This window comes from Echinococcus granulosus (genome assembly GCF_000524195.1).
Source record: "Echinococcus granulosus chromosome Unknown EG_S00052, whole genome shotgun sequence".
Lineage (NCBI taxonomy): Eukaryota > Metazoa > Platyhelminthes > Cestoda > Cyclophyllidea > Taeniidae > Echinococcus > Echinococcus granulosus.
Window position 1 is genome coordinate 396,079 of NW_020170432.1, and position 16,915 is coordinate 412,993.

At 41.2% G+C, this 16,915-nt stretch overlaps 2 protein-coding genes across 2 annotated transcripts; both read left to right on the forward strand. All coding sequences in view use genetic code 11, as the record gives it.

The window, feature by feature from the left end:
• Positions 1-341: 341 nt before the first annotated feature.
• On the forward strand, positions 342-1,708 carry EGR_06191 (Zinc finger protein 445; the record flags this gene model as incomplete). The annotated part of the gene is made up of 3 exons (XM_024495440.1): positions 342-374; positions 411-547; positions 586-1,708. The coding sequence occupies 3 exons, from the start codon at positions 342-344 to the stop codon at positions 1,706-1,708; spliced, it is 1,293 nt and encodes a 430-aa protein (XP_024350168.1).
• Positions 1,709-4,718: 3,010 nt separating this feature from the next.
• EGR_06192 (hypothetical protein) lies at positions 4,719-13,687 on the forward strand (the record flags this gene model as incomplete). The annotated part of the gene is made up of 2 exons (XM_024495441.1): positions 4,719-4,829; positions 13,502-13,687. 2 exons carry the CDS (start codon positions 4,719-4,721, stop codon positions 13,685-13,687), a joined length of 297 nt encoding a protein of 98 aa, XP_024350169.1.
• Between the last annotated feature and the right edge of the window lie 3,228 nt (positions 13,688-16,915).

Genomic DNA, 16,915 nt, shown 5'->3' on the forward strand with positions numbered 1-16,915 from the left:
CAATACAGTGCTTGATATTTGTACTGACTGGCTATTCTGTACTCTATTTGAAATTTGAATCTGCCTTTCAATAATTTTTACTACATTTGTAACACCTTCCTTACTCAATAATTTTGTTTCTACTTTTCGTCAACTATGTTCTCTTGGGTAAAATTGTTAATGCGCTTCTTATTTCTATACATTGGAAACAAAATTTAAAATCTTTTTAGTTGTTATTTTAAGCCGTCAAGGTCATTGCACTTGTCTTTAATGAAGTGGACTGGTTTTAAAGACAGCTATAGCATTTCGGTGTTTGTATGAATTGGCTTATACTTAGATCTTTGCCGTAATCAGGACTTGTTATGGATGAAATGACAATAGACACATTTGAAACGGTAAAATACTAGTTTTCCTTTCATCTAATGCTTTAGGCCTCGCTCATTCTTCATAAGGATACCATCGACAAATTTTACGTATGCAAACAAAAATATGCTCAACTCGACTGCGCGGACAATACATTTATGCAAACACTCCTCGAACACTACATGAATTGCCAATCAGAGCCAGAGTAGTTTTTGTGCTTCTTATTATCGATGATTTGCTTAGATCAAGAGGAGTCTCTAAAACTATCTGCCCTGAATGCCGATTTGTCGCCGAGGATATGTCCAAGCTCTTTGAACACTTTGAATCTAATCACTCTGTCGAAGCAGGCTTCTCCTGTAACTGTGGGCTGACATTTTGCCGATTGCCTGCCTTCTTACGGCACTATATCGCATGCCCATTAGCTTCATTGGATACACAAGATCAAAACAACTCAAAGCAGTCTTCCCCACTCACACCAACTAAAGTTTGTGATGAAATGTTTAAACGATCTGACTCTCCCAATGCGGTGAACCCGGAAAACAATGAAAGCACCAGTCCTGAAGCCAGTCTTCAAGAGTCGGTATCGCATTACAGCTACTATAAGCACCCTCCTGTTATTCCGATCAAGGGACCCTCTGATGATCGACCATTTGGTTGTCCAAAATGTCCCAAGGGATTCAAAAGCAAATCTCTTCTGGAGCAGCATATGCATTTGCACTATCCACCGAGATACAAATGCCGATGGTGCTTCAAAGTTTACCGTTGGCCTCCGGTTTATTATCATCACATGCGCACGTGCAAGAAGATGCTGCGCTCAGAGGCCGAACCGGATAAGACAGCAGCAAATCCCAGTTCCATCTCCATTCCTGTCAACGATAACGCTGTGCTGGATCTATCCCGACCCACTAAGTCCGCACAAATTGCGCCAAAAGAAGAGACCGTGGTGAAGCCCACCGCACCCGCTGATTTCACTTGCCCCTGTGGAGCCACCTTTTCCGATGTACAGTTCTACTTCAAGCATGCTGCAAAGTGCCTTCAATTGATCCATACCTTTGGTCCCCTTGTACCTCCTTCCACTGAATCCAATGAGTCGGCTGACTTGGCACCAATGCCCAAGTCCCGTACTAAGCGCTTTTTGTGCAACATCTGCGCAAAAGACTTCACATCAAAACTCTCCCTCAAACAACACGTCGACGGGAAGCATAGAGCGGAAGGCAAATATGTGTGCAAGCTCTGTGGCAAGCGTTACAGATGGGGCGCCTCCTTCTACTACCACCGACGCACCTGCTCCCTTGCCAATGGGGTGAACCTTCCCTCTACTGGGGTGCTCTCCCGCCTTCCTCACATCTCCCAACCCTCTGCCTAGTTCCCCCACTCTTCTCTTAGTGACTTAGCCTCTCTTCCTTTAACCCTGTACATACCACCGCCACCGCTGAAATCGCCTAACATTCTTGTGCTTCGCTCTCTTGTTCTATTTTTTTGATACCAAAACCACCACCAGCATGTTTTGAGTGCATTTTACTTTGGCCCCTGCCCCCAGCCGTGAATTGGCTCGGCTTTTATGCAGCATTTAAATACTTTCAGCTACCCTGCAGTGACCTATGATTTTGTAAATCTTACGGCCTTCCCCCCCCCTTCTATTCTCAGCTCCTTCTTCTTTCCTTCCTGTAGAGCACCTGTTGCCGATTCGATCTGTCGCCCACTATTCGACTGCCTATTTACTTACCAACTTCGAGAAAGATAGTGTAAGTAATAAACGGACATTCCCTGTCATTCGAAATATTTGTGGAGTTATTTATGGCATGCTTTGAGAGTTGTTATGTCGAACTGTGTGAGCCAGCGGAGTGTGTGGTATTAAAGTTCCCTCAGTCTGAGGGGACGAAAGTGCCATGTTTGCTCTTTTTTTGGGATCGCGAGTAGAGGCGTCGATTGTATATCGGTGTTTTCATGGTCTGTCCGCTTCATCATCCCGTTTTTGTTGTGTGCTGCGCGTTTGTGCGACCATTTACACCTTTCCGGTTGGTTTATTCAAGTTGATGTGATTTGTAATCCACAGATACAGTATTGTACTTTAAAAATGCGACACTAATCTGTTGACAGGTTAAAATTCCATGACTTTTATGCTCTTAACATGTCAAGGGCCTGGTAGGTGGCTCGCTTGCACACTCTGTCAGGCTGCTTGCTTCATGAATTCGCACACACCTCTCAATATTGCTGTCTGCTAGAGGGTGGACGGTTTGAAATCTGAGAAAGTTGGGTCACAGTTGGTAGCGACTAGTGAACCGTATAGTAACCAGTCAATTCTGCCTAGGGAGGCATTCACCCCAACTATGGAGAGGCAGAAATTTGTTAAAGTTTAACTAGATTCCACAATACTTTTAATGCTATATTCTTCAAGTTTAATGAGTGAGTTCTTATCAAATGGCTTCTAATTTCCTCTACCCTCAGCCTGATTTGTCAACAAGGCAGAATGAAGAAATTATTGGTGGTAGTAGATTCTGCCAAATAGAGGGGCTTTATTCGCAGTAAAGAGAAAAGCAACGGCATCAAACAGCACATTCGTTACTTTCCGCGGCTCAGTGTGCCTCACTATTATGCGCAGCTTTTGATAACTAGAAATGCATTAGATTTAATTCACTTAGCCTCCGCAAAACAGCAGAAAAGAGGATTTGTTTCCTAAAGCATGCCAATGGTCCAGAAAAACGAGTGGAAGTTGTGTACAGATAGCATCTGCAGTGCTGTGTCATCTTACTAAGGGATCAGACGGAGCGCTGCGATGCATTTAAATGAGGCACAATAGAGCAGAAAGCGGTACACACGCAGTAATGCCTCTTTCTTTTTCCCTTTTTAAACTAGGAAATCGTCCATTTGATGGATGTCTGGCTTCTGTGTTGTGAGACCTAGACTTTCAGGATCATTACTTTGTCAACGATCAGGTCGGAGGAGTCAAAATCATATAAAGTACATTGAAGTAGGGGGAGGGGAGAATACAGGTGTTAGCCTTTACTGGTCAACACAATTGAGGGAATAAATAATGGCTTGAAAACTGTCATGTGCTCCTATAAATATTTATCACTGCCGTAACAAAACAATCGCCTTTGATACTTAACCGGCCAATGTATTGAGATAGGCCACATGGCACGCTTAAGTAATATTGTAGGTGATTTTTTCCACCCGCCCTGTCTTCCACTCCCTCCCATCCATCGGACTTTCTGTCCTTCTCCCTTGTTGGTCATTTATTCTGTGTTCATCACTTGAGGAGACAGTTGATACCACCCGTGTAGGCGTAAACCTCAATAAGCTGCAAATTCAAACACGTGACTGCTACAGCGACTGCTATATATAAATGCAAAAAAATTGCCTTTTTATTTTTTTTCTTACCTTTCTACTCTCTCATATGCTTTTGTCGTGATACTTGGGGGTGTAATAATGCGGTGCCTTTAGTGTTTACCGCTTCACTGGCTCGGATCCGGAAGGGTGGGGATTACACAGGCATCTACAAAGCCTCGAGACGGGGATTTTCCAACCTCTACAAGTTGGGTGAGAGGCAAGAGTTGACCAATGAGCTGACACCTCACTAACCAATCACTCAATCCATCAGATATCAGATATCAGATATCAAAAATAACCTACCACTCGATGTGGAGGAAGATGAGCAGAATGGACGTTTTTCTCGACTGGGGGGTTAGTTGAAGTACATACGAGATCTGTGTCTTCTGACAGAAAAAAGAGAGTATTAAAACCCTAGGCCTGTACTCTTAAAATCAGCAGGTCTGAATTACAAAAAACGGTTTCTTAATTATATGCTCTTCTTTTTGCTTTTTATTAGAGAGAAGAGTAGCCTAAATCACAAGTCAAGTAAGAACGAAGAAAACAATGGTTTAAGTCAGTCAGTGAGAACTCACCTCCCTCGCCTTACTACCTAAAATTAAACAACTAATTACTCGTTTTGTAGCAGTCTTTTTATAAAGTCCTAATTAGTACTTTGATGAAATTAGGGCGATGTAAAAAGGACCTTTCAGTAATATGTTAGGAATTCAGGCAGCTGTGATCCCATGAAGCCCCTCATGTAAGGTTTAGGTGGCAAAATAGTCAACGGATGGACACTTTCTCTTCTTCCGACTCCTATTTTTCTCATTCCCACTCACACATTAGTTGCTTGATGGATGGATGGATGGGTAGGTGGGTGGGTGGGTGAATGTAAAGTTTTTACGCTGAGGAGGAAAAAACAACAATCCCCTCCGAGAGTGTGGCGTGAAGTAATTCTCACCTTGGCGTCGGTGCGATCCACGAATAGGAAAGTCACTGACAAATTACCGTTTGATGTGACAACTCCTCAGCATTGGGGGGTGAGGAGATTTATTAGGTGGGAGAGCATGTCAGCCATAGAGACGAATACAGGAGTTGAAAAAGCAGAGGCTCCACATCAGCTCAGCAGCGCAATTCCTGAAGCCATCTCCTCCTACCTACTCGGGGTTCAAATCGAAGTTAGACCCATTCACAGAGTTTTGAATAACCACAGTAGCTGCCTTGAGCCAAAGAAGTGGTGTAGGGGCTGACTTACCGAATTGGACTTGACTTATTCCTTTTAGTTCATTTTAACTGCTCCTGTTGATTGAAACAGTAAGGAATAATTTGCCTCCAACTACATACTTAATGTTGCCTGCCACTGTTGTCCACGCATATATTATCATAAAGAACTGGGGATTTTTTTCGCTCTGTCACTCGCTCGACACCTAAACATAGTTCATTACCGATACGGCACGTGTGACAGGCGATGTAATAAAAACGACTCGAAGTAATATGCACATGTATGTATGTATTCTTCCATATACACATCCATGCCTGAATACGGAGGTGCCATTTCCCCAGCAGAATTGAATATGCTTATCGTGCAGCTGTTGCCATGCTGTCTCACGATTCAACCCGACAATTACGGAGGGTACTTTAAAAGAGGGGTGGTCTTTGTAATAAACTGAAAGAGCAATCTAATAAATATCTATTCTTTCTACATTCTTCCCTCAATGGCCCACTCATTTTTCCTGCATTGGGGATCGCAAAACAATTGAAGGCAGTACAGCAACAGTGAGGTAACGTCCCAGACACATGATTGAACCGACCTATTAGATACTACTGAATTAGGCGAGGGGTATGAAGCTGTGGCCGGAGGGGGTGCAAACAGACGTTGTGTTTGAGGAAACTGGAGAAATTCTTCTTGCCTGTTAGAAGTGAAGTGGTTAGAGGTTTCCAAGATCTAAATTTAAACTTTTGTCGGATGAAAGGAATGTGCTTGATTGGAAATAGTAGGCCTTTTCTAAGGCAGCACCTCTCACAAGCGCTCATATTTCTTATTCTTAATTAACCTTTTGGAGCTTATTCTTTGAACAACAAGCATATAACAGGCTCTTGCCTTTGCAGTAAAGTATGCACAACGCGTCTGTAATTAACTGCAGGATTGCTTTCGTTTTTCATTCCGCTGAAGCATATAGTATTGTGTCTAGTGGGCATTTGTTTATCTTAAGGACACATCATTTTGACTTATGAGGATGTTGACATAAATAAACAAAAATAGCCGATTGTATAGGGCAGATCATTTTCTTAAAAGCAGAATGTCATTCCTAAATAAGGTCCGCTTCAGGTCAGCGGATCAGGACTGCATAGATCTGGAATGAATAGACCGGAAATGAATGTAATCCCTAACACAGGAGGAGCTCCAAGCCCAGAGAAGAAAAATGGACCACTTACATTCGTCGGTGAAGTGTTTTTTAGGAGACGACACTAGCTTGAACCTCTCACTTGATACAGAGAACCCTCACCTTCGTGTCAGTCACACTGCCAGAGAGGGACACTGTGTCACTTCCTTCTGGGAGTGAAATGCTGCATTAAGCATCCAATCATGAGTTGAAAATAGACTTTTGTGAAGTCCTATGCTAATCCCTGTGTACATTAATAAATAAGGCGGCTTATGATGAATGCAATATGATCATTCTACGCAGCTATTCCCAATGGTGGGCAGTGGAGCCATCTGTGCCTCCGTTATAGGGCATTACGAGTGGATAAAAAAATGAGAAAATTGCTCAACCATTCGGCCTTTTATAGCTAAAAGTATTTTACATAGTGATATTTGTAAAATAATAGAAAATTACACAAACTTGACACGTTGGTGCAGTTTAACTGAGACTCAGGGAAAACCGGAGGGGCAATCGAATTGGGGGTGGGCTAAAATTACCTCATTCTATCTATGAATAAACATATTATCCGTTTTGTCTACTCCACTTCTTCAACTTGCATACATTTGGAAAAAAATCGCATATTTGGGTACTTTTTTCATTAAAGACTTCTACTTCTTCTGGAGTACAGATGTGCCCTTTTGTTCGTACGCACTCCCTCAGTCGCTCCTACCAGATGCCCTGACTGCGCAATGTAAAACAATAAAAACGTAAAGTATTCTTGTTAATGGAGCATTGAAGAGAGTATTTTAAATGCCGACACCTTGCTAAAACGTATTATGGAAAGTCTTAGCGTGGGCTTTTGACTCTATAGCGACTATTTATAGCCTTATATACATATACATACGCAGAGACAAAAAGAGGGCTTTTGCCAATGGCACTATTGGAGGTTGTTAGAGCCTACTTTTCCACCGTTTTCACAGCAGTGTAACAGGCATGAACGATTTTGAGGGATTCGTTCAGGCATGTTAAAGTCCGCCTCCCAATGACCGCCCTGCGATGCTGCCAATCGTATCTATGGTAGTAGCAGTAGTAGTAATGGTAGCAGTAGAAGTGATGAGAGAAAGGCTTAATAATGTCAACTGCATAGCATTGTGACAATGTACCAATTCTCCACCTGTCGTCTGATAAAAAAAAAAGAATGGAAAAGGGGGAGAAGAAAGGGAAAGAGGAAGGCGGATCACTCACACAGGGATGCCTGGCTAAAAAGACAAAAAGAGCAAGAAAACATTTCTTTTTTTGTGTCTCAGATTCCCGTAGTCAGGGTAAAAATTGAAGAAAAATTGCTTGGCTTTTGAATCCCTAAAACACACTAAACCTGCGTGACTTTGAAGGTTATGGGGCGATGCCTATGACCTTACTATTCCAGCTAATCACGCTCTCCATTATTCATTCAACTGGGTGGTTTTTATGTGAAAACCAAGTCTCTCTAGTCAATTTAGTGCTTACCTGTGACGTATTGCCTAATCTTTGTCCACCAAAAAAAGTGCTACTTATGTGGAGAAGATACTACTTATATCGCCTAATAGTACTTGTGGCCTTGATCCTTCATAAAAGTTGTTAGCATAAAGATAAGCTTATTGATTACTCCTATGTAAACGAATGAAAGCGTAAATTATTTATTTCTGAGTTCAAAGTGGCTTAGGCCAGACCCTTTAGTACCATCTTAAAGTTGATCAATTTAAAGGCACTGGAGTGGGTTCGCCCGATGTCCTATCGTTACAAATGTCTCCTTTTCGCCTTCTGGCCACTATCTCAGCATATTAGAAATCTGATATTACTTTATCAGTTGTGAAGTCACTAAAATTAGGTAGTCTGAAGTACACCAACAGTACACGCATACACATACATATAGTTATGGAGAGCGGCTACTAAGTTGTAGTGACGCAACAAGGCAGCAATATTTCAGTCAAGTCTCTTCCGGTTTAGCCTTGAAAAAAAGCTACCTAAAATGCCTCCTTTAAGTGATTTAACGTGGGGGAGGGAGGAGGATACATGCACCATTCCAATTTCAAGAAAATGAAATTTGACCAATCATGTTGACTTTCTTATGTCCTCTTTGTAAGAAATAAAGGAGGACAAAAGGCGAAACTGTATAGCCATGGCTCAAAATACCACACCTATGTGGATTACTAAAATATACATTTCTGTCTTTTTAAAGCCAAAACAGAGCACCTCAGCATCACATGAAGTGGGAGGCTGGGGTAAGAGGTCTCACAGTTTTACTAGGCATGAGTAGTTCAGATCTGGCTATTTCTTTCAAGTTTCACTCCACCTAATGCCTCTTTGCCCTGCTATGCTGTAATGGTCGTCTCATTCTCCTGATTGCAACATTAAAGCCGTTGCAAATTTCGGGTTTTCGGGTGGACAAGAAAACAGACTCTGCTTTAATTAATCGCCCGTAAGTCGAGTGATGATTGGGTCACGTGGTGGAGCTGATGGATATTCGACAAAGTATTCGGAATAGAAAAGTCAGCTTTCCCTTGTTATTGACCCTTCCACTGCAGGTAAATGTGCAGTGGTCGCAAGAGAGAGAAGAAGGAGAGGCAAGGGGTTGGACCAAAAAAACTAGCCATCCATCCAGCCGGAGCAGGTTAATTCAGCTCCTTGTGGGGCAAGTGATTTGGCAGGGTTGTGTGTGCTGGTCTGTATACACCATTACCAACACTTGGCATCCAATTTTCCATTTCTCCACGATTTTTGCATTAAGTGGCTATCCACACTGTAACCCACTGTCTCATGTTAATCAACTAGCCAAATAAATTACAAAGAGAAAAACAAAGCACGAAATCACAGACCTCTTTTTTCTCTCCTTTCGATTGAGTCTCACGGCCTAAGGCGACATCGGTAAAATACGCAGCTCCACGGAACCCAGCCGATTGTGTAGACGTCTAAAGACAGGACTTTTGACATGTTGACACTAACACCCTCGAGTGCTGAATGAATTTAAATACATACTAGATGAGTCACACCTTAATGATATGCTTTACTGGGTGTGTTAGTGTGTGTATGTGTGTGTGACTAAGCTCCGATTTTGGAGTTTCTTCTTGTCTCTCCCCTCCTGTAGTTTACGTTCTCTCTTGGATAAAAAGGCACTGCAAGATAGATTTGTCCGACAAGATCACAAAAGGATATTTATCGAGGCTTTAGGTTCCAAAGTACCACACATTACACTGCCTCAGTACTACTTGAAGTTCTTTAGACCAGTGGATGGATGAATGGATGATGTGGAATGGTGGGAGGTGGGGTGAGGGTCGGGAGGAGGGAATGAAAACAAGGTTTTTGTTTAATTTAACCTGCCTTTTAGGTAGACCACAGTGGCCTTGAAATAGTACGTCTGCATAGTATACACACACCCATACACGTATGACCACATACAATTCTGTATGTATGTGGGTACGTACGTATGAGTGTGTGTGTGCGTGTGTGTATGTGACCATACGTGATTACATGCATGCACAGGTACACACGTACACACACGTACATGGATACATACGTACATACATTATACATGAATACATAAAGACGTACATACATTTATATGCGCACATAACATGCACATATACACACATATTGCGGAATGAGGTGTAGTGATAAACTGGCTGAAAACGCAATCATGGTGAACGTGGATTTTCAACAGAAAGAAATTGTGTTAAATCACCACAATTGGAGAATCTCACCCTCCTTTCCTTCACCATTTAATCGCTTAAAATGAGATTACCTTTTTTGTCGCCGTGATTAATTTATTATCGAGGAAAAAATTTTTGTTAGAAAGTCAGGCATTAAAAATCTATCAAAGTACTAAACATGACATTTTGGAGGCATTTTCTCCCCGCATTCCATCAGGATCTGCTACCTAAGATCCCATCATTGAGCATACTCCAAATGTATCCTGTTCACCTCCAATCAAAAGCGCCAATCATCCAAGTGTGGAGAAGTGCCACTGAGTTAATGAGTTAGGTCATATAGGAGAAGATTTTGAAATAGAAATTAACCTTGTGACCAGCGGACCTGCCCACTTTTTGATTAAGCTCTTCCCATTACACTTTTAACCACATGACGGAGGTGGTAGTAAGCACACTCCCGCAATGGACGTCTGCAGGATGACACCTTGGAGGAGCATTTTCACGAAATGGGGAAACATGCAACACCAGCACCACAGCCTGTCTTTTAACCACCGTAGAGAGACGCGTGTGTTAGAGATTTGTAATTTAATCCATCCTAATCCCCCATTATTCCCTTTTTCTGTAGATTTACTGCTTGAAAACCCATCTAAGTAACAGGTGATCAAGTCAAAAATGAAGAAATACTACTGAATTGATTGCACGATGCGGGCTTTTCTTCTAGGGAAGAGGTACCTACATCAGGTAGACATTCAAATTACTGTTTATTAATAATCAAAACACATCAGAGCGAATATTTTAAAACAAGTTTTTTAAGAAAACTTTTCCATTTTAGTGCTTTGCTATTCCTCCATCCCGTATCCATATCCCAATGATAAACCTACCCACCAGATGACTAGTCAACTTCAAGGGCTTTCTCTGAATCTGTAAAAGATTTAGAGGGCTAGTAAAGTCAAAGTGGAGAAAAATTTACTTAAAAGAGAAGATTGTCTTTAAGTTAGTACAAAAGGAGCAAGCTTGCCAGCCTAATACAAACAGAAGTGAAATTAAGTTGGGAGGGAGGGAGATTACTCGGAGAAGGAAATAAACTAGCTTTTCATTTCTTTCTTTTCTCAAACTTTTGCAATAAAGCGGAATTAACAGAACTGCGGGTATGTTTGAACCCCACAACTTTATTACCATCATAATTACCTAGGCCTTTTCGGCCAAGTATGATGAGCGTAATCATCACTCGCGGTCAAAGTTCACTCACTTTAGTCATCACGTCTACAACTTAATGAGGCCACATTGGTGAGATTATTTTATAATTACCACCCTACCCTCAACGATTGATCGGCCCTGCAGTAGTTACATGGACAAATAGTAAAGCTATCTTAAAAGCCGCCGCATCTCGGCCAAGTTATTTCAGTGGCGATGGCAGAGGAGGGGGAAGAAGAAAAAGTGCCTACAAGAGGCAAAGTTTCCGTAAAATCCATCATTCCACCTAATGCTTTTAAGGCGGCATGATTACCTCGGGATTTTTAAAAATTGCATGATATACACCATCACATGATGTTTGCAGTCTTGCCAAAACAACTTCTTTTCGATCATTGTAAGGACCTTATCTTATCCACACATGACTGTTCAAGCATGCATTCCTCGTGACAACCACCACCCATCTCCACCAATGCATATCCAATCAAGACTTTACAACAAGCCTGAGCCAATGCAAGTCATCCCGCCTCCTGATTCTGCCTCAACTTTTCAACCGACTGACCTTAAAGTTTGATGTAGAAATATCATGTTCATATGGTTATTTGCCTCTACCATTTCTCTTCTGCTACGATCACATGAGATGTCATAAAACTCATGATTAGTGCGTGTGTATGTGTATGTGATTATTACTTGAAAGCTTTGCTTTAAAATTTCATACCGATGTGGATGTGTTGTTCTGGAGGTGACAATAATGCCGAAAATTTCATCAAGCGCCCGCCTCGCCACAGTCTCTGTTTATGAATTTGTTTCATTACATTAGAGAGAGAGGGGTAAGGACGGGGACGTACGAGTTACAAGACATAAACCGAGGAATTCCGTAACATAAATAATTAGCATTATAACTATACCCTATGACCTTGAAGGCGTCCAATGGGACAAAAGGGTGTCCGCAATTAAGTCCACCGCGGGTTATAAATGTTACTTTACGTGTGGTAGTGGTGGTGGAGGGGGACCAAAAAATAACTGTATTCGCAATACAAGGCGCGCCTCCGAATCCCTTCAGGTAATAAAGGCACACAACATAACAGCTACATAAGGATAACTTTTCAAACAACTGTTACACACATATACACGTGCATGTACGCATATTTCCCCTTTTTCCTCATTTTTGTGAAAAAAATTATAAATGATAAGCATCCGTAGCTAGCTGGACTTTTGGGTAGAGAGGCACTCTTATTTCGTATCCTAAAAGGGGAGTACGTATGCGTATGCTACTGAATAAGTATAAGCGACTTATTGGTTTCTTCTTTGCTCAAAAAGAGATGACGTTAAGGTAAAAGGAAGGGCTCATTTGGATGTGGTTATGAAGTAGGTATACTAAACAAAAATTATTTGAGTCAAATCCAAAACCAAACGTAAGTAACCTTGCTGGAAAGGATTTTATGCAATACCTACCCAAAACATGGTATGAAGGTCAGAATTTTACTTTTTTGTGGCGTCTTATCTCCTCACAGTTCCAATAAAATGTATCACCTTGGATCTACCTAAAATAGGCGTTTGCAGTTAGATCCCTCAGTGTTATAATATGTTCTATTTTGATATAAAAGTAAATAGACACTTTCATACCTGATACTATTCCGACTGGTGGCTATAAATAAGCAAGTGGACAGGAGTGACAATAGAATTTATTTTAGCCAGAGCCACATGCTATTATTCTCCCCACGCTATAAATTAATACTTCCTTTTTAGCAGAAAAGTAGGCTGACTAGTGATACCGATCCGGTCCCTCTGGTATAAGGCTCTCGACTTGCGCAGCTAATGCATAGATAGGTAGAGCAGTAGGTAGATAGATGGCAAGGGAGGTAAATGGCCAGTCTGCTAGGTGGAAAGATGGTGAGATAGTTAGGCAGACTGATGGCGAGATAAGTAGATAGATATGTGACTAGATTGACAGACGGCTAGATAGATGATTCTGATAGGTTGTCACTGACCTAGGTGTAGGAGGGGCGACAAAATGAACTGTGGTGAATCGGGAGGCACATGTAAAGTCTAGTTAGATAGCAGTACAAATGGGACGCTTCAATACAATCCAATTGGAGAGGAGAGGACTTAATAGGTTAGAGAAAGGAAGTCATTAATACTTGGCTTAAACTCACCGAAATCTGATTATAATAAATAGCATTCTAGCATTTTCAATTCACTACCTCTCATTTACACAAGAAAGGTACTACTACTGCAAAATACAATATTATTTGCAATACCGTCATTCAATAATTTTACTGTTCATTTGTCAGATCTGAAACTGAAGACTGTAAATAACAGTACTGCTTACATATATCCTTACCTAAAACAACTTTAAATCAAATTTGGAACGGAAGTTGATGGCAAAAAATGTTTGTCTGCTAGAAAAGGCAAAAAATGAATTTATCAGATGGGATGGATTGTTAATTCCTGTCGAAGAAGCAACAGAACTGGAACTTCACCAAGCCGTCCACACAGGGACTTTTCAATTTAGCCACTTTGGGAGCTGAATTTGACCCATCCAACGTAGTCAGGTGACAGCAGTTTCCTCATCAACTCAACGGTCACGTTAGTAATTCCTCGCTTTTTGAGGTTTTCAAGGACTCCCTGAACACTTATGGACGGGAAGCTATGAAGCCGTGGTTGTGGCAACATCCTGCAGAGGCTGAACCGCCAGCGGTGGCTAACTGGACAACTTACAATATTCTCCCTCTGTTTCAATTCTACATCACCAAATTACTAATTTATCTTCAACTTTCCCAGTTCGGCCCCTTTTGATAACCGTAGTTTCTTTTTTTTCTCAGAAGGCGGGAAGATACGCACATTCTGCAATTCTTCCAATTACCTGTGCAGATGTTAGACTCGGTATTACCCAGCCATGAATTCTTCACTCGGAATTCGATATTAAACTCCGACATTAATCTGTACTACCTTTGTGGCGCCACATTTTTTGGGTATGCTCCTTTTTGTTCCCCTCCTCCTCCTGTGTTTAAAAAGGCAACTTGGAATACGCATTTTCGTCATATAGTGGAGCACTTAACATTTACCTACACACTCTGGGAAGGTGGTGGCAGTGGTGGGGAGAATACAGCCACCGGCACACATTTTATTGCCAAAAATTACAAACTACAGCAATTTAAAGTCCTGCCACTTTATAATGAAGCAATAAATTTAAACTTCACTACTATTTTTACCCCTTTTTTGGGATGAAGGGTGCTATAGAAATGCTTTTAGTCATTTTGGCAAAGTAAGGAAGGCGGAACCTCCGAAAGCCCTCCACTACAAGCAGGTCAGTTCCACATGTATTCCGTCCTACCTACACTCTAAAGGCCAGATGTAGCCACAGCGGGAGAAGGAGGAGGCTACGTTGCCAAGGTTAAATAAAGGTACACAATAGGGCCAATGAGTTTGTAATTTCATTACCCCCTCTAATTGCATCATTCCGTTGTATGTGCAACACAGACCAAAATTTAGCTTGATAGTAAGCTGATTTGATTGCCAAAATATGCTCGCATGTATCTACATACATGCATCAATATATGCGTGTTTAATGTAGGCAATGAGAGGTTGTAAACTTTTCCACCCCGAACCTACAGCCCCCATTTATTTACATGTATGTGCTTGTCCGTAAAATGCAGCGAACCCTATATGTGTGTGTATGCGTGTCCAGTGAATAAATTCTAGGCAAAAAGTCAGTAAAGAAATTAACCTATTCGAAGTATGCGTGCATGTGAAGGCATTAAAATTTATTTCAACTACCGTTTTACAAATATCATTATGTCGACAGAATGTAAAGTACCGCATAAAATCCACCCCTTCCTTTGTTCTTCTTCCTCTTCCCTTCTGATAAGAAAGGAAGCCATAACGTTATTGCATGGATGAGAGAAAACAATTTGTTCATTCAGCATATTTGAACTGCTTTAGAAGATGCTTGAAGGAGAATTCCGCAACTATGTGGGGCGCAGATCAGCCAGGTAGGAGTTGGTTAATGATGTCTATAGAATGATAGTTTAGGAGGTCTTGGTGGTTACACACATATAATAGCCTTAAGAATGTCAAATTAGATGACTAAGTAATACCTCATATTGAGGTGATGGATGATATATTATAGCCCCCATCGGTTTCGAGTGCCCATCCCGACGCACTGCCAGTGGTGATCGGGTGCAGTAGCAACAACAAGCAAGGCAGGAGTGAAAATGACATGGTAAAATTGGCATCGCAAATAAGAAAGGCCCTTAAAATTTGTCTTTACTTCCTCTACCAATTAGTGGGGAGGTCCTTTAGCCAGGACGTCAATCGTATTATGCCCTTGGCTAAGATAAAACGTCATTCTTAGGCCAGTTGTCCATCACTCTTTATTGACACTTCGCCATTAATCACTGCACGAATGTTCGTATCAAGTCAGATTGTCCTTCAAATAAGTGTAAGTGGGGTGGTGGTGGTGTAAATTCACTCCTTTACTAAGAAAAAATAAAATGGGAAATGTATTTCTATGATCTACATGGCATGAAATAATGCGCTGGTAGGTTGAGAGAGAGAATGCGAGTGCGACTCCATTGTAAACACTATCACGAGTATCAGATATGGTTTTTGCATAAACAAGGTATTAGTGAGGATAGAAAAACACTTCAACACTTAAATTGTGCAAAAAAATGGCAAATGCAGGGTAAGTGTCTCTCTTTATGCCCTGAGGTAGGCCATTCACATTAGACAGGATAGAAGTGTCCGGCGCCACCCGATGATTGATATTTAAGTAGTATTGAGGAAGGAAAAAGCCCTCTGTTTGGATAAAAAATAATAAATTATAAGTTTAACTGACATTAAATATGAGGATTTAAAACTGAGTGTTAATTAATAATTGTTGAATAAATTGAAATGATAGACAGATGCTAATTTCTCGTCATACTGGAAATGGTAAGTATTTGGAAGGGTGCAATAAAAGGTGGTGGTAGCTACCTTTGTTGGACTAATTAGTTTGTAAAGCTTCAAAGGAAGGAGCAAAATACAAACCAGTCTTTTCTTTTGGTGCATAAATAATTAGTGCAAGCAGTGCTCCTTGGTAAGGCGCAGTGGCGGAGTGAGTATTACCACCAACCGAATAGCGAGCACACCGCCTAATTCAACGCGCTTTTAAAGAAGAGACGAAGAAGCTGAAGGAGAAGGTAAAGTAGAGGAAGATGAGCTAGAGGGAGAGAGTGGTTAGAGGAAGGCGTCATGCAATATGAGGGTTTTAAAGAGGAATTGGGCTTTGTCGGGGTCGCCTTCGCCTCCCCCATGAGGGTGGATGGCGTCCGCTTGGTCAATAGGTTGGTGCAATCTGCCCGCTTTCTAATTAAAACGTCTCTCCTATCAAATATATATTTCATGTGTACATTTTACTATCTAACTGACGGCAGCTACGATCACAGATGGGTGGAAATTTCCTTCTATCGAAGTGAATTCTTTACACAAAGAAGTGACAAATTTTTGCTCACACTTATTTGCCATTTTGGTAAAATCTCCCATAGATAAAAGGTTACTTCTCTTATTAAGTTAAGTATATTCAAAATCCCTGCATTATTGTCTGATTTTTATAAAAAACACTTTCAAAGAAGACGGTTCCGTTACAGTAGTATAGACTGCTACCATTAATCATTGTTCTCCCTCCAACACGACAAAGTGTTTGAGTGTCTAGCATAACTGAACAGCTTCTGATGATCGGTCATTTAAAACCATATCTTAGCCAATCACTGTGGAGGCAGGAAATTCAAAGCTTCTTAATCAGTAACCTAGTAACTACCTGGTCATGGTGTCCTTGGGAGGCGTCTTTTGAGTTCGCCAATCACGTCCTTAACATATGGACTTTATCTCCTGTAAAAATTTTCCAGTTTCAATAAATAAATCACCTCTTCATCGCTTACTTTAGTAGGCCAAAAAATCTCCACTAAGCTGTTTATCAGGTGACCCGTAAAACTTCCTACAGTCCTTGGTACGGCACCCTTCAGTGGCTTGTCATAACCTGTGGAG